Source organism: Arabidopsis thaliana, chromosome 2, assembly GCF_000001735.4.
Source record: "Arabidopsis thaliana chromosome 2, partial sequence".
NCBI lineage: Eukaryota > Viridiplantae > Streptophyta > Magnoliopsida > Brassicales > Brassicaceae > Arabidopsis > Arabidopsis thaliana.
Window position 1 is genome coordinate 10150269 of NC_003071.7, and position 23767 is coordinate 10174035.

General features: G+C 33.1%; 2 protein-coding genes, 1 long non-coding RNA gene and 4 pseudogenes across 9 annotated transcripts; 4 read left to right on the plus strand and 3 right to left on the minus strand.

Annotated features, from left to right (window-relative positions):
* Positions 1-3317: 3317 nt before the first annotated feature.
* On the minus strand, positions 3318-5431 carry AT2G23840 (HNH endonuclease). Its single transcript, NM_127947.4, has 7 exons — positions 4992-5431; positions 4741-4795; positions 4464-4538; positions 4293-4384; positions 4115-4196; positions 3937-4020; positions 3318-3839 (listed from the first exon to the last, which is right to left on the minus strand). Exons 1-7 carry the CDS (start codon positions 5330-5332, stop codon positions 3714-3716), a joined length of 855 nt encoding a protein of 284 aa, NP_179964.2. The 5' UTR covers positions 5333-5431; the 3' UTR covers positions 3318-3713.
* Positions 5432-5932: 501 nt separating this feature from the next.
* On the minus strand, positions 5933-6628 carry AT2G23850 (annotated as a pseudogene). Its single transcript has one exon.
* Positions 6629-6736: 108 nt separating this feature from the next.
* Positions 6737-7401, plus strand: AT2G23860 (annotated as a pseudogene). Its single transcript has one exon.
* A 413-nt stretch (positions 7402-7814) lies between these two features.
* On the plus strand, positions 7815-8055 carry AT2G07960. The gene is made up of 2 exons (NR_140255.1): positions 7815-7904; positions 7939-8055. It is a non-coding gene; the product is annotated as an other RNA (long non-coding RNA).
* Positions 8056-13148: 5093 nt separating this feature from the next.
* Positions 13149-13732, plus strand: AT2G23870 (annotated as a pseudogene). Its single transcript has one exon.
* Positions 13733-15723: 1991 nt separating this feature from the next.
* Positions 15724-19994, minus strand: AT2G23880 (annotated as a pseudogene; the record flags this gene model as incomplete). Its single annotated transcript has 1 exon — positions 15724-19994.
* A 313-nt stretch (positions 19995-20307) lies between these two features.
* On the plus strand, positions 20308-23677 carry AT2G23890 (HAD-superfamily hydrolase, subfamily IG, 5'-nucleotidase). Of its 3 annotated transcripts, NM_127950.4 has the most exons (13): positions 20308-20459; positions 20547-20790; positions 20865-21001; positions 21077-21226; positions 21298-21399; positions 21495-21659; positions 21743-21853; positions 22039-22136; positions 22245-22368; positions 22460-22549; positions 22677-22721; positions 22890-23210; positions 23328-23677. In NM_127950.4, the coding sequence occupies exons 1-13, from the start codon at positions 20412-20414 to the stop codon at positions 23352-23354; spliced, it is 1662 nt and encodes a 553-aa protein (NP_179967.3). In that variant the 5' UTR covers positions 20308-20411; the 3' UTR covers positions 23355-23677. The 3 variants fall into 3 exon arrangements, with proteins under 3 accessions (NP_179967.3, NP_001324879.1, NP_001324878.1); NM_001335868.1 differs by having other exon boundaries at positions 20865-21226; NM_001335869.1 differs by having other exon boundaries at positions 20309-20790; positions 23328-23659.
* Positions 23678-23767: the final 90 nt, after the last annotated feature.

Sequence of the window (23767 nt, forward strand, 5' to 3'; positions counted from 1 at the left end):
AATTATCCTCATCATCGTCATCTTATAAAAGTCATCATCAAGATTCAAGATTCAAGATGCCCTTCCACAAAATTATTTATCATATATTTTTTTCTCCACAATAATTATTATGTTATTTCTTCTGTTTTTTACATAAAATATAATATAGATACAAAAGATATATGAATAAAAAACTAAACTGCAAGTAGTATATATGATGAATAATTGTTAGATCTAATATTGTACATGACTATAAACAAAGATCCATATCTTTTTGTTGTGAGAACTTCATCTTTTCATCCACCGAAATAGTTTGGAGATTTAAACTCCAACTATAGTTTCTCAGATTTTTTAATATTTAGAAGAATTAGATAAACAAAAACTTTGTGGTATATAAAATTAGATGTTCTTAGGTAGATCAAACAAAAACTGTGGGGTATCTAGAGTTAGATGTTCTCACCTATTTATATTGAAAATAAGGATATGATGAATTTTTTTTTACCAAAAAAGCAAATAAACAAAATTTATAAAAACAATTATTTAACAAATAAAAATAATGTGGTATATAAAATTAAATGTTCTTTAAATTTTTTTTCATTATTATTATTTTTTAATAATTTTGTTACAATCTATAAATAAAATAATATAAAAATCAGTATTAAAAAAATTCATAATGTAACACCAAGATATTGGCACAAACATCTAAAATGATTAGTTAGTCTTTTAATATATCCCTGATAGTTCAAATATTTTTTGAACTACTAAATTTGTTATAACTACTTTACGCGGGAGCATTTCAAATAATATAATTTAAAACGATTTGCACGTGATATTTAAAATATTGTTCATATTGTTATATCTACTTAACAACTAACTTATTTATTATTGTGATGAATTTGTTACTATATATATAGTCAAATCTATCATAAATTTATTTCATTGTTAATAATATGAAAATTATCTTTTTACATGTATCAAAAATTAGTTTTCTTTTTGTATTTATAAATTCTTAGAAACACAATATATAAGTAATATACAACTGTCACAAGAATTATTTTCCAAAATACCAATAAATACAAATAATCTAATAGTATTAATTTTTCAAATTAGTGATATTCACCATAAAAAAGTAATTATCTATTCAGAGTATATATATAGAAACAAAATTTCTTTGTTGGTATTTTTTTTCTAGTCAACTTTTAGTACTTAGAAGTAAATCTTTTTTTTTATAAATTATGAAAGTTATACCATTTTTATAATTAGTTTTACTAGAAAGAATAGGTAATTATTGTTGGTCAATATAAATAACAAAAATACTGATTTATATGATAATATGTTGACTACAATGAATAATGAATAACAAATCTATTATAAATTTATAATATGTTGACTGCAATGAATGTACAATAAATTTTTAAAGGGAAATTGCACTTTGTATACATAGAAGATTACAAAATTAAATGTCAGAAAAAATTACTGTTGAACCTTCTCTCTCTATCATGAAAATACTCTTATACCCTTATACCATATTTGCTCTTACCGTTAAATATTTTGTTACCTTTTAATAATAATGTTATCATCTTCTCATAATTATACAATCTTTGAAATCAAATCGTTGGTTCAATAGCTGATAATTTGTTTATATCGTCAATTGTATTATTAACATGTTAAGTAGGTTTGTACCCTAAGTTTTTCATCCGTATATCAAAATTCTATCCATATTTCGCTAACAATATTATCCCGATAATACGTTATCTGCTAACTATTCTGATGCATGTATTTTTTCTATATGATTATTCAGTCGCAAGTCAATTTTTTTGGTTTTCATGATAAATATTTTGTTATCTTTTAATAATAATGTTACCGTCTTCGCATATATATGTGTCTTTGAAATCTAAAAATTAGTTCAATAACTAAAAATTTGCTTATATCGTCAAATATATTATTAACATATTAAGTTGGTTTGTATACCATGTCATTTCATCCATGCATCAAACCCCATCCATATTTCGCTAACAATATTATCTCGATAATGCGTTATCTGCTAACTATCCAGAGTTTTATCATATCTAGGTATATTTGTCATATAAATTTTAGTTGATAAGAGATACCTAAATAAATGGTCTTATGTATAGATTCTTAATTATTTGATGATGCATGTATAGATTTTTCAATCACCCATTTTTAAATGTACAGGCTGGTATCAAAATGTTTTCTATTGGCTTTTAAAATACAAATTGACTGTACTTTGGCTGTTGAGAAAAAAACAAATTGTTTGACTAGTGAATTTTTTTTTATGTTGCCTTAATTTCCAATTAGCACTTACTAATTAAAGTGAAAATATATCTAACTTACGGTAACCTTTTATAAATTAATTTCCGATTAGCACTTACTAGTTAAAGTGAAAACAAATCTAACGTATTGTAAACCTTTTATAAATTAGTACTCGTATTACTATCTCTCATGCCCCAAAAATATATATACTCTCCTATGAATGGAAACAGAACCAATGTGGTGAATAATACACGACAATCATTGATGGTTCTATTTATGGGTGGGTCAGATGGAAAGAGACCCCTTATCCTGTTCATCACCATGCCAAAGTGTTGATCAGTTCACAGTTAGAACACATCGAATTCCGACAGCAGATTGGTTCTTACTATCTTAATTATATTGATTTAACACATTCAAAGACCACTAGGCTCGTGTTATGCTAGGTACTATGATATATTTGATACTGATTTATAATAATGTAGGATATAATCTAGAGTCATCCTCTCGGGTCTACCACTATAGTCACCTTATTATATTGATGATTAGGTTTTGTTTCCTCTCCCTGCTTCTGTGAAATTGGATTCACTTAATGAAGATCTTTCAAAGCTATTATCATCTTCTGATGGCTCTGGAGTTGTTTCTTCTTCGACCGTTGCATCTTCTGAGTATAAGCTTAAAGCAACTGTATGTGTATTCCCTTACGATATATGTTGCACTAACATCGCTACTTAGAAGTCGAATCCTTGTGTGATCATCAATGTTGTGAATGTATCATAGTAACAAAAAGGATAGTTCCCAGAAAGAGGAAAGTTTTGAGATTTTTTGTTGTGTTATGCCCTGAACAAAAAAGACATTGCTTAATCAACTTTTGATGGTTTTGTTATTTATACTTCCAAACTATTGTTTTGTTGGATCTATTATCTTTTCTTCCTGCAACTTTTGATGTGATGTTGAGGACAGTTCAATTAGTTTGATTCCTTAGTAACATGATAGGTTAGGGTGCCAATTTTTTTTGTTTTTTCTCATTGAAAAATAAAATACACCTATTTGGAGAATGCATTCTCTATAAGGAATATTATTAAATAAAAATACGCCATTAGGATATTGGTTCCGTTTTAGGCAGTTTTGAAAGTTGGGGCTTGTGGGGATATTGTACCAACTAAATTCGAGTAAAGCTTATCTAACACAGTAGCAACACAAGTACAATGTTTATCTTTGCTGATTCTTGGCAGGGGTTAACCAGATTCTCCTGCATAAATCACGAAATCTGAGTTTGCTAAGGAATTCTGAGGTCAGATTATGAATTTTAGTTTACACTGGACAAATATTTACGTATTATATACATTTGAGTCCAACTCAAAACAAGTCACGATTGGGAGAAAAGATACGAGGCCACGATTTTGTGTTTACAAGGAAGGCCAGACCTATCCCTTTTGCTCCTTGATTCCTGAGAGAAACTACTATGTCTCGGATAAAGGTTTTGCCAGATACTGACGCCATTCTTCTGGCATGCCCTTATTCGATCTCAGCATCCTTATAGCTGCATTTGTTAATGGTATTGCAACAATGTCATAGTCTTTTGGTTCCTGCCATTTACCAACAATCAATAATTCCCCATCAAAACAAGGTTTTATTATATCTTAGACTGGTTAGTAAACCAATAGCAACTATGAGAAATAATACCTTTGGGACCTTAAGTAACTTCATGTGTGCTTCGTCTGCTGTCTTCTGTCCTTTCCTTGAGTTGCATCTTGAACATGCAGCTACCTATGTTTCATGAAACCAATTGAAGAAAACAATTTAACCCATCTTCAATATTCTTGGCTACAACATATATGCTACTTCGATATCAATCACATACTAGGTTTTGCCAAGTCCATTCTCCACCTCGAGAAACCGGCATAACATGATCAATGGTCAAATTTTCTCGCGAAGAACAATATCTATATCCCAAATAATTAAAGTTCTGTCAGCAACAATAGTTTGATTCCGCAAAAACAGAGAGATATGATTGCGAGTAGAGATAGAAAACCACTCACTGACAAGTATAATCGTCTCGTAGTAAAATATTTTTACGGCTAAGTGAGTTTTTCACTCTTCTTCTTTTAACAACCTGAAGCAAATGTGGAACCTGAAGCAAGACAATGAAGTAAGCTTCAAACTGGCAACAAGAGATAAAAACTGGCTAACTAAACTCATATTCTACATACCCTTAATACAGCTGGTATGTAGAACGAACCCGTAGGAGAACTAACAGTCTGATCATAATACTCCAAAACGTCGGCCTAGACAATGCACAAAACCTGAATTAAAGATCATTATACAAATAAGCAACTATATACCTACTTTTTACATAATACAAATCCTGCGTTTTTGTTGATTGGGAAATTTCTTGCATAATCGTATTAGAAAACGTCATTATGTCATTATGCGTGTTACCAATCAGACCCTAAGTATCAACATGAGTTAAAAGTCTTTTGGCCTGACCTTATCCATGTACTCGAGGCAGATTGCGCGCTTCCAGCAAACCACATTGACCGGCCTACAGTGACACAACATGCTTGAACTTGAATAAAGAGAGAACTAATGCTTCAATCAACTATATAACTACATATATTCGTAACACAAACGAAGAATTTCCATATATCTCTTTTAATATATCCTGTTCTAAGATCAATGAATACATTGTAACTAAAAATAATAAACTAAAATGTAATAATACAAAAAAAATTGTTGACCTGTATGAAATATCAAGAACCAAGCCTCTGAAGCAAGAAAGATGATCATCAGTCTCTAAACCATCATCGTCTCCATCAAAATCCCACTCATCGTTGTCTTCGTCAATATCAAGATTTTTCTCGGTGTTATCGAGATCCCTAATTTTCTTTCTCTTATAAGGAAAAGAGTAAGATGAGAAGATTCTAGCACAAAACTTTAGTCGGCTCATGCGTATTGGAACCAAAGGAGATCCACCACCGGCCATGTAAAGGCTCTGCCGAAATTGGTCTCTCGAATCTACACCAAAAGATAATCCATCGTTGCTTGAGAGAAGCTTAAGTCTAGCAGAGAAATGTGCCATTTGATTGAAACGAAACGAAGAAGTTAGGGTGATCCAAAGTCTTGGAAAATTATTAGGAAGAGAAATTGTTTACACAATTTGGACTTGAGCAGAGCCGTTAACCACAAACTGATTTCTATAGAAAAAATATCATGCTCTATAAAATGACGAATATGGCCTCTTATCTTTCTACCAAGAAATTAGAAAAAAAAAAAAAAAAAATCATATTCGACGCTGCCGACAAATCACAAATTTTCGCGCTAAGCTAAGTATCGATTTTTAGTTTAAAATTTGGAATAATTGTTACTCGTTATATAAATTTGGAATTTAATAAAATGAAATTAAAAATATGTATAGTTTGATAGATCCCAAAAAGTATTCAAATTTACATAAAAATAGAATATAATTTTGATACTTTTTGTTAAATTTTTTCTATTAATATAAAAATTTGAATTGTTTAATAGAAATTTCAGATATGTTAATTTTCAATGATAAAAATAATATTTCAGATATGTGAAGAAAAAAAATTCAGCATTTCATTACATTTATATAAAACACACAAAGAATTTTTGTGTGTTTGAAACAGTACAAACTATAGTTACAAGTTACAACGTATAGCACCTCATGAAGAGGCAAAAGCCAAAAAGTTGCAGAACCTGTGAAATAGTGTTTGATATTTCCATGTATGATGTATTGTCTTAAGACCTCATAGTTTCGAGGTTATGCGGCTTAAAGTTGCTTCTATAGATCCGTGAGGTTCATTGGTTTGGCAGGTACACATCATCTTTAAACTGCAAATGCAATTCATTGGAAACGATTCATATCCTAAAATTATTGGCTTTTATGCAAGTTTTTTTTTGTTGTCTGATTTTAAGTTTATAACTATGTACTACTGCTGCTACTTTTCTACTTATCATTTTCGTTTACGTTTCGTGGTTTCATCATAAAGACAACATCAAATAGAGGTTCTTACCTTCACCATTGAAGGGTTTTGCTTGGTTGAAAGTGTATATTTGGCAGTTTTAGGTGAATCGATGATACATCAACGAACCTGATCATGTTAATAAGAACCTTTATCATGGTAAGAATCACATAATCACACAAACAGCAAAATAAATATATACTGATATGATGATACCTTTTCAGTACGGCGCTTCCCATGAGGAAGAGAGTGCGTTGGACAGAAGAGCTGTACACACCAGTTTCTGGTGGACCAAAGAAAGTATCCATTAGGACTTTCTTTACGTCTATGAACTTCTCGCTGAAATAGAGTCCCTTTGTTGGGATGCTTGCAACTGACTCAAACGAGTATGTCATCGTGAACGTGTATGTCGGTTCTAAGAATCAATTACAGATAAGAATGTAGCATTACTAATTAACTCATACCTACAAGATATTCGACAGATACGTTATTGTCTGCCTTAATTAAAGGCTTACCTTAAAGGTAAAACAAAGTTTTGGGAATCATTAAATAGTTGTGATTAGCTCGTGTTTCTAAGGCTTCTCGTGTTTTTTTTTTGTTTTTTTTGAGGTTATGACGACAAATCCGAAAAACTATTGCGTTAGGCCTAATTATGGACTTATTCTTCCAAAGTCGACTTGTAAAGTCCGTTCTCAAATCTTTTTCTTGTGGAAACTTTTTTTTTCCCTTCAACTGCCAAACTTGTTCTTGGACTAGGAATTTGATGAATCTTTGTTTGGTGTTTATCTAGTAACCATGCAAGCTCAAAAGGAAGCCCGGCCCATCTGATATGCAGAGCAATGAAAAGTTTATGATTCAAAGAGTAAAAGCTAGTCCTGCAGTCACAGCCAAAGAAGTTACTCTTGAGACGGCACTGATCATTCACATTGTTGATTTGATGAATAATTCACACTTTGGTTTTTGATTCCTTAAAGCATTTGTTTCATTTTCCTCTAAAGATCAACTATATATTCAGTTTAACAAAGAATCGGGGCATCTAGTTGAGGAGACTAAACTGAGAGTTACTTATGTTTGCTCCACCACGACCAACATCACCAGTCCACCAAGGACCAGAAATGGTTTATATTTCAATGTTTTTGTTAGACATTTTCTCTTTACTTCATTGTAGATATTCATTACCAGTAACACTCTTACCAATTTGTCTTGCTATGGCGTTGGAGCTGATTGCCAGAGCAAAACTCGATTGAATCTGTACAATAATATGTTTGTAAAATATTATCAGACCTATTTTGTATATACATATTGCACTAAAATCTTATATGAAATATCAATGACCATCTAGATAATCATATCCTTTACATATAAGGGATGATGTTCAAAGGTTTGAGCTTGGACTGTACATATTTAGAGACTTATTTCTTAACCTAATTAAACATTATAAATATTTTATTTACACTTACTATGATTTTATTAGAGTATCGTACCAGTTAGATATATATGAGGGTGGTTCGAGATCTAGACTTATTCGTTTGAAAAGTAAATCTGCATTTTGTTCGTTTCATGCCACAAAAACGACAGCTTGCCATTGTATCCAGCCATTGCGTCATTCCAGCAGAAATACTGCACTAAAAGCTAACATGGTGGTGATGCATGTATTAGCGACTTGCCAAGTTTGCATTAAAACCTTTTTTCTATAGTTCAGAGACTGGCGCTTGGATCTCTTCGTATCCCTCTTCACACATTTGACACTCCCCCAAAAATGTAAATCTTGTCGTTAACTAGTTCCACGGCTGCGGAACGGCTGGTCGCAAGTGAACTTGGACTCTGACGCAACTGCACAGACTAGGAATCGAGGATCGACATGTTCTTGTGAGAATATTTGATGTCAATGTATGAAAAAAAAACATACACATAAAACTTTAAAGAAAAAAAAAATCGAAAGTGTGAACTTTTCTTGTGGTTAATTAATTTACCAACTTTAATCAATTTTCCAATTAAATTGTTAATTTTCATTGACTTTGCTAAATAAGACATATCGCTAAATCAACTAAGGGACCAATTTAGTTAACGGGTTTAAGTCACCGTTAACTTTTAATGTCTCCATTTGACTATTGTTTTCACCTTTGATTTATTTATATTTTTTAAGTATTTAAAATGTATATAATCGCTGTAAGAATTTCTAAACGAAATTATTTTTCATTCCACGAAATTGTTTACAAATTCCTCAATTTGTTTATGAGTGATATTTACATTTTTTAATGTTATTATGATATTAATTAGTATTCTTTTAGCAACAAAAGCAACAAAGAGTCTCAATCAAGAGAACAAAATGTACACCAAACAACTTTTATATCTTCAAGATAATTTCTCACAAGTACATTAAATTGTGAATATTACTAAGTAGTAACTTTCTATATTAAAAGACACAATATCATTATTTCAACTATATCGTCTCGAGTCTAACAAGTAAGCTGTAGGATAATCCCTCTTTTGACTTGTACTGACTTCATGCTTTTTGATATTTTTGAATCTCCCTTAGTGCCCTGTTTCTGGCATGTATTTGAAATTGTGTTACCCTTTAACTACTTTCTTTTCCAAAATTGACTATTTCCTTACCTTTATAAATCATAATCAGGTGTTTCCTCGGAGGCTTACGGAGGTGTTATAGTTTGGAACGAATCATTATGAGAAGTTAAAATTTAAAATGTGAAAAACTTAAATTTGATTATGAAAGATAGATTTTGAGATTCTTTGGGAGAAAATTTATTCATTTACAGAAAAACTAAATGTAAATTAGGGAAAAATAGTTATTCAATGAATTTTTAAGTTGATATTTATCTGCATGCATGGATTTTTTTAACATCGATAATGACAGCAAATTTCTTATCACCTTTCAAGATTAGAACAATCATAATTCATAAATTAGCTAGAGAACCAACAATCGATATATTTCCTGTCAAATTGTGATATGCGATGCTTTACATCAGCCAATGAGAATGCAAAATACTTCAGTGGATTTTCAGAAAAGATTATCCCTTTTTCATAATAGAATAACGATATTGATTCTTAAATAATCTTTAATTAAAGTTTTCAAATAACTGTCGAAATAAGAATCAGAAAAATAAAGAATCTAAATAATGGTTATTTTTTCTTATATAGTTAATTATCTAGAAACTTTAGAGGTAAGTATTTATGAATCATTATTCTTGTTCTGTTATGAAAATTAGGGATGAGATATTTCTAGAAAGTTCATTAATGTTTTTGCATTCTTATTGGGAGGAAAACTATCGATCTATCAAACCTACTATTGTTCTAGTCTTAAATTTAGTGACAACAAATTAACGTTTTTATCTGTTAACTCAATTTTCATGCAGATAAGTGTCATCTTAAAAACTAATTAGATTTTCTTTTGATACAACTTAGAAGAGTCGGTTTCAGCGACGTTCCGCTTCTACTCCAAGTTTCGTTGGTGTGATAACTATATAACAACAAACTTTGTGAACAGAATCAAAACATCAAACATTTTGTAAGTATATTACAAAATGATTTAGATAATGACAGTGGTGTAACGTTACCCAACAAAACGTTAAAAACACATCTCAATATGGAGATATGACATGAGAATACCATAAATATCACAATCCTCAAATAAGAGTAAATAGGCAGGGAGACGGAGGTAAGTTATTCAAGTTCCAACAAGAAACTAATTTTTTATTCATATCTCTTTTTATGGTTAACATGTCCCCTCTTTTATAAAATTCACTTCTAAGAACCCGATTCTTCAAATGAGTCCCATAATATACATGTAGCAAGACATCGAATAAAAAACAGTTGAGACAAACAAATCTGCTTTGCGTTTTGCTGATTAATAACGACCAGAAAAAGCAGATTTGTTTGTAGTAACCATTTTTTTATTTGATGTTCTCGTTTGTAGGTATTGTATGGAACTGATTTGTAAAATCGAGTCTTTGGAAGCGGATTTTACAAAGGAGTAGAAATAAAACTTGTAAGAAGTGATATAGATAATACATAGTTTCTGGTTGGAATTTTGAACAACCTAACTAGTCTACTTGGCTCGTTATTCTCGTTTGAAGATTGTAAAATCTTCGGTGTTCTCATGCCATGGCTCTATGTGGGAAATATATTTTTCATCGTTTTCTTCGGTAAAGTTATACTCTCAATATCAAATCATTTTGTAATTTTGTTGGCTAATTCTCACCAAAATATTTTATATTTTGCTAAAAGAGCCACTATCACTAAGGATTTACAGCTTGCTAAAAAGTCTCTAGATAATCTACTTTGAAATCACGATATTGTATCTTTTAAATTTTGGGGTTATTATTCTCATTTCAATGCATTCATTAGATTATCTTAAAGAACTAAAATTTGCTTGGTTGATATTTTCTTCTCTTGATTGACAATATTTTATTTAAAGTCAAACTAGATTGAACCATGATCTAAACGTTTATATCTTACACTGTTTACTTTCAGTCCAGTTTTAGAAAATATTGCAGCCATGTAAAAAGACTATATATATTAACTTCTATTGTCATTCAATAAGCACTAACCTTGTCACTAATGCCTCATCTCCAAGAAACATGCTTCAATGCTCACAATTCTTTAGTATGTGTCCACTTCCTACCAACAAACAAAATCAAGAAAAAAATGATCAATATTAATCTCCACTTTCCGTTAAATCAAAGAACTTGTCAATTACAAATGTTAACCTTAAATATGTTTAAAAATTGGTTCATGTTTTTAGCCGTATAGATTTGTTAAGGCTGAAGATAGCGTTTTCTTTATCTTCACTCAAATCCATTTCTTTATAACCTGTTTTATGAACTTCGACCAATTCATTTCCCTACAAATAATAAAAATGTGAAAATTATTTTAGATCTAAGATCATAACAACAACAAAACAAAACCTTTTACTATCTCAAATTGTTGGCTAGCCCTTTATCATTGTTACCACCTCAGATGCTACTGTCACTTAGATCTAAGATCTTCCGAGTTAACACACGATTGTCGCTGCTTTCACATATATCTGATATGTTTTAACAATATAAAACGGAATGGTTATTAACATTGTTTTTCTTCTGTAAGTACTAAAATAATTTGGTATTATGTAGGTATAAATCTAAATAATAAAAACAAAGTAAAATAACTCAATAATCATAAAATTAAAACTCAGGAGATTAAAGATTAAAGATCTTATGAAAAGTCATCATCAAGATTAAAGATGCCCTCTAACCCAAGAATTTATTATGTTATATTTCTTCTATATTTCTCATATAAAGTATAATATAGATACACGAAATCCATAAAACAATTTCATATTTTAAGACATTACTTATCTGCAAGTAATATATATAATAAATTCTTGATAGATCTAATATTGTACATGAATATAAACAAAGATCCATACCTTTTGTTTTTGTGATAACATCATCTTTCCATCCACCGAAATGAATCGTTGATTTAGACTCCAGCTATAGTTTCTCGGATTTTTGATATTTTTTTTAACAAGAAGAATTAGATAAACAAAAACTGTGTAATATATAAGATTAGATATTATGAGGTAGATCACATAGAAACTGTGTGGTATGTACAAGTATATGTCCCCACCTATTTATAGTGAAAATAAGGATATGATGAAAGTTTTTACCAAAAAACAAATAAAAGTTTTTGATAAAGAAGATAAATTAATTTCATAATGTAACACTGAAATATTGGCGCAAACATCTAAAAGGGTTAGTTAGTTTTTAATATTTTCCTAATAGTTCAAATATTTGTTTCACTGCTAAATTTGTTATAACTACTTTACGCGGGAACATTTCAAATAATATAATTTGTAACGGTTTGTGCACGATATTTAAAATATTGTTAATATTTTTCTATCTACTTAAACACTAGCTTATTTATTATTTAGATATTTTTGTTACTATACATACTGTTAATTCACTAGTAATATACAGCTGTCACAAGAATTATATTCCAAAATACAAATAGATATAAATATTTTTAGTACTCAGTATTCAAATTAATGATAGTCACCAAAAAAAAAAGTAATTATCTATTCAAAATATATAAAATAATTTTATAGAAACAAACTTTAACAGTTGGTATTTTTTTCTAGTCAACTTTTAGTACTTAGAAATAAACATAAATTATAAACTATTATACCATTTTTATAATTATTTTTTACTATAAAGAATATGTAATTTATGCTGGTTAACAAAAAGAACAAAAATACAGATTTCTATTATAAATTTATAATATGTTGACTAAAATGAATGTACAATAAATTTTTAAATGTACAGGCTGGTAACAATGTTTTTTTCTATGGCTTTTAAAGTAAATAATTAATATCTCTTTGACTGTTAAGAAAAAAAAATGTTTGACTAGTAATTTTCTTTTTTTATGTAACTTTTATTTCCATTAGCACTAACTAATTAAAGTGAAAATAAATCCAACATACAGTAAAATTTTTATAAATTAAGAATCGAAAGTAATTATTACTGTAGATTTTTACGAGTTGAGCAAGTGTAATATTTGACATACTTTGATAAGATAATAAAATAATAATCTTTAAAATATAAATATATGGTCTCATCAATACTATAAATTAATAATTGTATTAATATATCAAAATTTTATATATTATATGTAAGAAAAGTTAGTGAAATATGTTTTTGGTGTTTTTTTTTTTTTTCTTGCTTTTCATTCATTCTTTGTAGATTTTATTTCTAATATTTGTGTTGCATATAAAAAAAATTGGTTTTGTCACAGGATAATTGTTTTTACTTGTTATTGGTTATAAAATATTGATTTTAACGATTTCTTTTTATTTTTGAGTAGAAATTTTATAAGAAATTATGAAATTAACCAGGAGTGAAATACATTGAGAACTTGCAAATGTCAGATGGTTCATGGTACAAAAACTGGGATGTATGCCTCATTTATGCAACTTTCTTTGTCGTCTGAGGTCTAGTGGCTGCAGGCAAGACTTATTAGAACTGTGAGGCGATCCATAGAGCGGTTTGCTTCCTTCTCGAGAAACAAAACGTTGAAGGCGGTTGGGGAGAGTTATCTCCCATGCCCCAAAAAGATATATACTCCTTTGGATGGAAACAGAACTAATGTGGTGAGTATATACAAGAAAAGCATTGATATAGTTCTATTTATGGGTTGTCAAATGGAAAGAGACCCTTTTCCCGTTCATCACGGTGTCAAACTGTTGATCAATTTAAAGTTAGAACACGACGATTTCCGACAAGGGTTGTTCTTGACTTCTAATTGATTTAACACATTCAAAGACCACTAGGCTCGTGTTATGTTAGGTACTATGATATATATGATCGTGGTTTAAAATAATGTAGGAGATAAGGGGAGCTTACAAGATGAATTTGTTACCGCACTATCCAATTATAGGAACGTATTTACTCTTTGGGAACTCACTTATTACACAAAAGCTCTTCGGAGGACTTGATCAACTTTGACTTAACTTAGTTATATCAACAGTTTTATGTCACACCTTCTTAACTATTGCTTTTTTAGGACCGCAAATATCTCGGTGTTTGTTTTACATGAATTCTGGTATTTTATGTCTTGAAAATTGATAAGAGACTATGGTTAAGTTGATTAGGGCACAAGACGTTAATTAATTAGTTTTGGTGTTAAACTTTATGAGTTTGGTTTTCATATATTCCTTTTTATGTTAAGTGTTTTCTTTAATGCATTAGGGTTATGATTAAGTTGTATAAAGGCCTATATAAGGGTCTCTATTGATCAATAAGAAAGAAACCTCCAACAATTAACCTAATTCTCTAGAAAGAGGTTTGGGTTAAACGAAAGGTTTTGCTTAAGTCTCTCATTCTACTTCAATCAATGCCACTGGTCTAGTTACTAGATCAAAGTCGGCTCATATCAAAGTATAGTCCCAAAAGACAAAAATCTAGATTAGTGCCTTATTAGGGTTTGACATGTTTTCTTCAAAATTTCCATTTCAGACCTTAAAAGTTATTCAGAGGACATAAATTTTATCTATCCTCTCTTTTCAAACAGCCTCATCTTTACATCTTGCTTCGATGAGAGTTTCTAGTTTGAGTGCATTGTGGTCGATTTCAACTTTGTAGAAATTTATGGTAACACCATATTTGGTGCATGCTCTAAAACAGATTTTGTGTTTGTAGAGAAATAGATTGACAACGGCAAAGATTAATTAGAGTATGAGAACGTGACTGAAGACTGTGATTTGTGAACATGAGAGAATCGAGTATGTGACGAATTTAGAAGTATGGAGAAGATGAATACACTTTATTAGAGCTCTTAGGCTCTCTTAGAGCTATTATTTTCTTATAAGTTAAGTGATTACAATGCATAATATAAATAGAAAAAATATAGAGAAATTTGTTGTTGCAAATACATTAAATGATAAGCCCTCCATGAAGGAGAGTTTCAATTTCGTTCATTAATTGTGCATGTATATGAGAGAGAAGGAGGTGTGGCAATTGCAGGTCACAATACATAATGATCAGATTGAAGGATCACCTGAATCTGCACAATAGACCATCACTTTGGACGGCCATCTCGGGTTCTCTATATATTATTAGAGTCATCCATAGCCACCTTATTGGATCTGCCATCTTCTAGGCTGCCTCTTGGTTAAGCTAAGTTGGACTTGCCACTTGGTTCAACCACTTTGATTATCTATACAGTCTGAATTCTCACAGTTAGTTCCACAATCGCATCCACATGCTTTGAAGACTCGTGATACACTTTTCTTTCATTGCCATCTTCTAATTCTGACAGTTAGTAATCTGATTATATTCAGTGAGACTCTTTATATGTACAATGTTTTACCAATATAATCGGATCACTCACTTTCAGAACTAGAACATGGCAATGAAGGAAAAGTAACTCTGGACTTTGCCATGTCATAGTTCAACAATTTGTGGCTTTTCCATGTATGCACGGAAACAAACAAACACGTGCCTATATGCATCGGCCAAATACTCAACATCCAATTATAGTATGCCACATGTTTAATGAATGATTTTCACAAACTTTGAATTCAAAGAAAAACTATATATACTTATTATATAGATATAAAATTAAATTTACATAGATATATCAACTTCAAGAATCTTTTACTTTTTCATATGTTCATGGGAATTATTCTTCATTTGCAAACGTACTCAAAACTTACATAATTAAAAAATATATGTATAAGATAGATCACGATTCTTTGATTTTTTTTTCCGGTATGATTCTTTGATTCCGAATGCAAGTTGATGTATTATTGGCAGACTCTACTACAAAACCATGATACAAACGGCATCGTATCAAGTTCATCACTCAACGAGTTCGATACTAGCTCCCACCCAAAAAAAAAAAACACATCAAAGCAAGAAATTGACTCCTTTTAGCTTCATAGCTATGAATTTGGAAAAGAAAAAGTCCACAAAGACTTCATTGTGCAGTCCACAACCTATGTCAAAGAACCGTGCACCTTGATTTTAACATTGGGACGACCAGATAAGTCGTTGAATAGGTTAGAATCCGACGATAACTGTGGAAGATCATCTTTAACATAGATGTCCATCTCCTTCAAGCAGGGCAAATAGTACAAGAAATGCTTGATCATGTTCTTCTCTCTCAACTGTCCTTGAAACTCACGAATCTCTAACCTCTTCACAGGAAAAGATGCGAGTGAACGACATTTCTCCTCTCGAGAAATGCAGTTACAAGCGTCCCCACAGTCAAATGTGACACAGTGTAAGAGACCACCCTAAAAGCAGAGAAGAGACATTAAGGATTTCCCTGAACTGAATCTCTACAAACGTGTTATTCAAGTCATTTGATAGTTTATGTTTTATACCTTAATGACTAGGGTTTCTAGATGTGAACAAGTTTTAAGGAGAACCGGCATTGCTTGCCACGCTGTATCCACGCTAGTCTCAATGGCTAAGTATGTGAGGTTGTTGAACACTGGCATTGCATGAGAACATAGACCAAGCACCTGAACAACAAAAAGACCCAAAAAAATCATTAACCAGCTGCAAATGTAACTTCAATGTTTGGTTTTATAAGAGAGAACAGAACAGCATACTATTCCAAGAGTCCGAGGAGATAAGTAAAGCTTCTTAACATTGGTGACGGTATGCATAAGCTTACGCACGTTACCAAGATTGGGAAAAACATGATTCTTTCGGATGCTTAGTAGCTTGATTTGTGCATCAACTAAGTATTCCAAATTAACTAATGGAAAGTTGTCATGAACAAATGCAGTGTAATTTAAGCAAACAAGATTCGGTGTATCAAATAAATAAACCCGTGAACACTTCATCGTTACATTCTTGAGGCTTGCACTTGATACAGTCTCAATCTCATGATTCCGATATAAACAACGTACATTAGCCAAATCTAATGCCTCAAGCACAGGGCAAGCAGAAAGTAGACTCTGAAACTGACCACTATCAAACCGAATTGAGTCAAGAATGAGAGTCTTAAGCATAGGTAAGGCCGAAATGTGTCCCGGCCCCAAATTAATAGGACATCCATTTCCAATTTTTTTTTTTTTTTTTTTTTTTTTTTTTTTTGAATAAAATGTCAAATTATATTTAAAAGAAAAAATATACTTTTTACATCAGCTTTTTTGATATTTTGATAATAAGAGAAATAGAGCTAGATCAAAAACAGAGTAAATAGAATTGAGAGAGCAAAAACAGAGTCTTCTTTCTTAGAGGATGCTATGGACGCATGGCAAACCATACTTGCAGCCCCTTCTCGAGTCGAAGATCCCCTTTCTTTTTGATTGTCGATAGCTGGTTTCTAATAGTCTTGTCTATCTGTCGGATGAGGTTTGAAGCTGAACGTGACTTCTCTCCGTGACGACGAGAATTTCTCTCCCTCCAAATGGAATGAATAGAGACTTGGAATGTGTACCTGGATAAGAAACTTTGGATGCGATCAGGCTGAGAATCAGATATGTAATTCACCACAGCAGACCATTTTGTGGAAAATCTATCTTTGTACACATTCTTTGCGATTGATGTCCAGATTTCAGAAGAATAGCAGCATTGGAAAAACAGATGGTCTCGTGTTTCCATAGGGCTAGAGCAAAAAACACAGGTCGTGGGAGTCCCATTGTTCCACGTCATCATACGATCACCCGTGGAAAGACGATTCCGAATTGCGAGCCAAGCACAAAAGGAGAATTTTGGCGTTGCGTGAGCGAACCAAACTCCTTTATGCCACGCCCTCTGATTTGATGAAGTTCGGATATGGTTCCATGTGTCTTTTGTGGAGAATCTAGCCTTAAAGACGTCCTCTTTCCCCCTCCAGAGGATGGCATCCTCTAGCTCTATGTTCCGATGCTGGTATTTCTGAAGCAGAATCTCCTCAAACTCATTTAGAATCTCAACTCGATGTCTCTTCCGTCTTCTTCGACTCCATGCTTCAGCTAGTGTCATATGGCGAGAAATTCCCATGTCAATCGCTCCTCGGGCTCCAGTCAGGTTTATTAAGGGACCTTTCTCCGACCAGTTATCAAACCAAAAAGATGTGTTGACTCCATTGTTCACTTCTATCTTGCAGAAACTTTTTGCAACTTCTCTGTGTTTTAGCAACCTTCTCCAAATCCAAGACCCTAACGTTGAGTGCGTACCAATGGACCAGAATGATTCTTTCTTGAGTAGGTTCATCCTAGTCCATTTCACCCACAAAGAATCTTGACAAGATAGCAAACGCCAAATCAGTTTCAGACTACTAACCTTATTCGCTTCTCGCAATGATTGTAACCCAAGGCCTCCTTCCTTCTTTGGTTTACAAATCTCATCCCAAGAGACTTTCGCTTTCTTTGGATTTAGCTCCGGTCCAGACCACAAAAGAGCTGAGCTGATTCTATTAATTTCATTAATACACTCTCTGGGCAGCCTAAAAGCATTCATCCAAAAGTTTGTGATACTCCACAAAACAGAATTTATTAAACTCAAACGACCTGCAAAAGAAAGGTAACGTGAAGTCCACATTCCTATCCGCCGACGAATTTGGTCTATTAAGGGAGAATAATCTGATGTTGTAAGCCGTTTTGTAACTAGAGGTAGGCCAAGATATCGGACCGGGAGCTTTCCTACCCCAAAAGAGTACCTACTTGACATCAACTGACGTGAATGATCGGAGACACCAGCCAAATACAATGTTGTCTTTTCCATGCAAATTTTTAACCCTAATTTTGCTGCAAACTGGTTCAGCACCTTGACTATACCATCAACCGAGCGAATTTTACCATCGGTAAGAATCATGAGATCATCTGCAAAACATAAATGAGTTAATCCAAGAGTTTTGCACCGGGGGTGGTATCCAAATTCTCTCGCCCCTGCTGCCTTATCAAGCATTCTCGACAGGACATCCATACTTATAACAAACAAATATGGAGAGAGGGAGCATCCTTGTCGAAGACCTCGAGCGCTTCGGAAATATCCTGCTAACTCCCCATTAACTTGAATGGAGAAGGATGCCGTGGACATACAGAGAGAGATCCAATGAATAAATTCCCCGGGGAAGTTCATTGCAGCCAAAACGTGAGTAAGAAAAGACCATTGGAGAGAATCAAATGCTTTTGATATGTCAATCTTCATAGCGCATCGTGTAGAGATGCTATCTTTGTGGTAGTCTTTTACTAGCTCTGTTGCTAATAACACATTTTCTATGAGTAATCTATCTTTAACAAAAGCTGATTGGTTCCCCACAATGAACTTAGGAAGAATCCTCTTGAGTCTGTTCGCCAAAATCTTTGAAATCGCCTTGTATAAGACATTGCAACAGGATATGGGTCTATAATCCTTTATTTCCCGTGCTTCCTTCTTCTTGGGGATTAGAGCTAAGATAGTTGAGTTTACACCCTTTGGCAAAAAACCCTTTGCAAAAAAAGACTGAATTGCTATGATAACCTCATCACCAATAATCTCCCATGAAGCTTTATAGAACTCACTTGTATAACCGTCCGGTCCCGGGGATTTGTCCTTTGGCATTGAGAATATGACTTTTTTAATTTCTTCCCCTGTTACCACCCTTGTAAGCAACCTATGATCATCCTCTGAACAACGAAAAGGTAGCAAATTTTCTAGCTCCTCTACACACATCCCTTCATAATCTGCAGGGATTGTTTGTAAAAAATCCTGAAAATAGTTCACTGCCTCCGTTTGGATATCTTGTTGACTAGTTACAACCAACCCGTCACGTGTAACTATTTCTCTTATGGAATTCACTGCCTCTCGAGTAGTTATTGCTCGATGAAATGTTTTATTGTTTCTGTCCCCAACATCTAACCAGTGTAGTTTAGACCTCTGCTTCAAAAATTTCTCCTCGATTTTCAAATTTTAATTCAACTAGTGTTCTGCTCATGAAATTTTCGATTAGCATGTAACTATGTTGACACAAATTGATAGACAAATCCATTTTACATATCCACTGTTTTACACGATGTGACGCAACACCTGTTTGACACTTGAGTGAGAATTTCTTGTTGGGAGAATCTCCTTGCAAAGCCAATACTCTATCCACGAAATCCATGAATCTCTGTCGATTTCCTTTCCTTTTCGGTTTATTCGCAGAGTCATCAATCTCGATACAAGAGACAAAAGCAATGAGATATCGCCACCTCTTGGAGAGAATCGAAGTCAGAGCAGCCTCCTTTGTGTTAAGGAAGGACAATATTTGATAAAGAAGCTCGTCTGGTAGACTGCTAACAAGATCCATCGTCTCTGAACGAAAGAATAGAAACAGGTATTAAAGGTTGGGACTTGGGAGGGAAGCAAAGAAGGCGAAAAGTAGATTTAGGGTTTGCCAAAGTGAAGAGAGGAGGAAGTCACAGAGAAAAGGTTTTAGTTTTCCTTTACGTGCCCTACATAACAAATGAAACGCAGCGTTTTATAAAGTGATGCGTTAAAACAAAACTTGTTTCATTGGGCCCAGAATTAAGATTACAAAGCTACATAGCCCATAAGGCCCAATACTAAAAAAGTCATCCGAAATATTTTGTTTCCCGGATTTATCTCCGTCGACGATAAACCCTAACCGCCATTATCTATTTCAATGACGTCATCATCTTCTTCATCAAAATCCAAATTCTCAAGTCCACTCTCAGAAAAAAGCTGACTTTCTCCACCAATCACTATGACTTCCTCTCGCCGTCTTCTTCTTCCTCTCGGAGCATCGCTCACTGTAAATCTCTTTCTATCTCTCTCATTTCTATTTATTCGCGATCGGTGGTGATGATGAAAATGATGATCGAGTTCGTTGTAATTACAGAGAGGAAGATTTTCTTCCGATCAAATCCGAAATGGATTTCTAAGAAACTTCCGTGGATTCGCCACCGTAACTTCGTCGGAACCGGCCTTAGCCAATCTGGAAGCGAAATATGCCGTAGCGTTGCCAGAATGTTCAACAGTAGAGGACGAGATCACGAAGATCCGTCATGAATTCGAGTTAGCGAAACAGAGGTTTCTTAATATCCCTGAAGCTATTAATAGTATGCCGAAGATGAATCCTCAAGGTGAGGTATTATTTGCTATTGATTTTGGTTTTGTGATTGTTCTTCTTAGTCACTGATGATGATACTTTGTGTAGGGATATATGTGAATAAGAATCTGAGATTGGATAATATACAAGTTTATGGATTTGATTATGATTACACTTTGGCACATTACTCTTCTCACTTACAGAGTTTGATCTATGATCTTGCCAAGAAACATATGGTTAATGAGGTAAAATCTCTTTTAGCCAAACTTGTTTTAGGGCTGAGTATTGTTTTGAGAATTATTGGTTGTTGGTTTTCGCAGTTTAGATATCCTGATGTTTGCACTCAGTTTGAGTATGATCCTACTTTTCCAATCCGTGGGTTGTACTATGATAAACTAAAAGGATGCCTCATGAAATTGGATTTCTTCGGTTCAATCGAGCCAGATGGGTGTTATTTTGGTCGTCGTAAGGTATTGTTTAACGAATGATTTTGTCTCCTCATCTACTGCTTTGAGCCCTCAGAATATCTATAACTCTGCAGCTTAGTAGGAAGGAAATAGAAAGCATGTATGGAACGCGGCACATAGGTCGTGATCAAGCGAGAGGTTTGGTGGGATTGATGGATTTCTTCTGTTTTAGCGAGGTGACTTTTTGTCAATAAGTTGTTTGTACCGTGATATAATCATATGATCTGATGATTTGGTTGATTGCAACATTTCTTTTATTACCATTTTTCAGGCGTGTCTTATAGCAGACATGGTGCAATATTTTGTTGACGCCAAACTTGAGTTTGATGCCTCTAACATCTACAATGATGTCAATCGTGCTATTCAACATGTCCATAGAAGTGGATTGGTTCATAGAGGAATTCTTGCTGATCCCAACAGATATTTGCTAAAAAATGCAAGTGAAAGTCCTTCAAATTATCTTCACTTGTTATATTACCTTTGATTGGTATATTACTGAAACAGCAATTTGCTTCTCAGGGTCAGCTTCTACGTTTCCTGAGAATGCTAAAAGATAAAGGAAAGAAGCTTTTTTTGCTGACCAACTCTCCGTATAATTTTGTTGATGGCGGAATGCGCTTTCTAATGGAGGTAATTCACATTATTGAATAGATCTAAAACTCTTTTATTTTCTCGTTGGAATATCACTAGGGACAATCATTTCAACACTTTTTTTATTTTAATTAGTTGTCCATAATCTTCTTACGGCCAGTTCCATATTTTTTTTTTTTTAAGTGGTTCATGACCTTTATTGGGTTGTGCTTATTGTTCGTTAGGAATCTTTTGGCTTCGGAGATTCCTGGCGAGAACTCTTTGATGTTGTGATTGCTAAAGCAAATAAACCAGAATTTTACACATCTGAGCACCCTTTCCGGTTAGTTGTCATTACGATATAACCAGAAACACTATGTTCTTGTGTAAAACATAATATTTTCTTGTGGAATTGATCGCTTAACTCTTTTATTGCTATTAATCCTTGTAGTTGTTATGATTCGGAGAGGGATAATTTGGCATTTACAAAAGTGGATGCATTTGACCCAAAGAAAGTTTATTATCATGGTTGTCTTAAATCCTTCCTTGAAATCACAAAGTGGCATGGCCCTGAGGTACTCTTTACAACAAGCTGATATATTCCATTCTGTAACTTCATGCTTTTGAATGCATTTAAAGACAGACTACCACATGTTTTATTCATAGGTGATTTATTTCGGAGATCACTTATTTAGTGATCTAAGAGGGCCTTCAAAAGCTGGTTGGCGAACTGCTGCCATAATTCATGAGCTCGAGGTTAGTTTACCATACTTGATGTCTATATAGCTTTTTAGTTGATTGTATCCTCAAAAGTGTTTGTACATCATTTAAAGCCCAACCTTGTACACTGAGTTCTCTTTATGATGTTATTTTTTTGGTTCAGCGAGAGATACAGATACAAAATGATGATAGCTACCGGTTTGAGCAGGTATAGTCACACCATCCTCTTTTACTTCCCAAGAATGGCTTTTTGCTTATACGATTTTAACATTCATGACCGTGATCGTAGACATATAGTAGTTTGAGATACTCTAAATAAAGCAAAGACGTATGTGTTACTAAGTTTGATAAGACAATTTATTGTGCTTATATTCAGGCCAAGTTCCATATTATCCAAGAGTTACTCGGTAGATTTCACGCGACTGTATCAAACAATCAGAGAAGTGAAGCATGCCAATCACTTTTGGATGAGCTGAACAATGCGAGGCAGAGAGCAAGAGACACGATGAAACAAATGTTCAACAGATCGTTTGGAGCTACATTTGTCACAGACACTGGTCAAGAATCAGCATTCTCTTATCACATCCACCAATACGCAGACGTTTATACCAGTAAACCTGAGAACTTTCTGTTATACCGACCTGAAGCCTGGCTTCACGTTCCTTACGATATCAAGATCATGCCACATCATGTCAAGGTATATAAACCTGTGACCTTAAAAGAGCCGGACATTTTGAGTTTTATTGATTGATTTGACTTTTGAATTTTGGAATTAAGGAGCTTAACGAAAACTCTTTTCTACTTTTCTTTTCAGGTTGCTTCAACCCTTTTCAAAACCTGAGATAGCTTTCATTCCCCTAAGAACTGAACAGATGATTTCGCTAGACGAGAAACTTTTCTTGTATCGATGACGAATCAGACGACAAGAAGGCTTGCAATTCAATCTCAGATTCTTGCTGCTGCTGATGATTCTTTTGCATAACTTAAAGTGGCTAACACTTGAAAACAAAGGATGTAACAATTAGAGATTTTTTGTTGGTTTTAGTTAGGGATTATGGTGCTACTTTGAAGTTTGATTTCTAAAAACATGAAATATCTTTGTAGATTATGGTGCAAGTTTAATAAAGGCTTAAAATGTTTTAAGTTGAGCCGTTTATTCATAAGTTGCGAATTCAATTATGAAAAAAAAAAAAAAAAAAAAAACACTACAATTGGAGCAAAGAAGTAGATGTATAGGGAATCTAGAGCATTAGA

Coding starts and splice junctions, on each gene's coding strand:
- AT2G23840 (NM_127947.4), bottom strand. CDS start 5,332: ATGGCACATTTCTCTGCTAGACTTAAGCTTCTCTCAAGCAACGATGGA. Junction 4,197..4,292: donor CGAGACGATTATACTTGTCA/GTGAGTGGTTTT, acceptor TTTGGGATATAG/ATATTGTTCTTCGCGAGAAA. Junction 4,021..4,114: donor AATGGACTTGGCAAAACCTA/GTATGTGATTGA, acceptor CATGAAACATAG/GTAGCTGCATGTTCAAGATG.
- AT2G23890 (NM_001335868.1), top strand. CDS start 20,412: ATGACTTCCTCTCGCCGTCTTCTTCTTCCTCTCGGAGCATCGCTCACT. Junction 21,400..21,494: donor ATTTCTTCTGTTTTAGCGAG/GTGACTTTTTGT, acceptor ACCATTTTTCAG/GCGTGTCTTATAGCAGACAT. Junction 21,660..21,742: donor ACAGATATTTGCTAAAAAAT/GCAAGTGAAAGT, acceptor TTTGCTTCTCAG/GGTCAGCTTCTACGTTTCCT.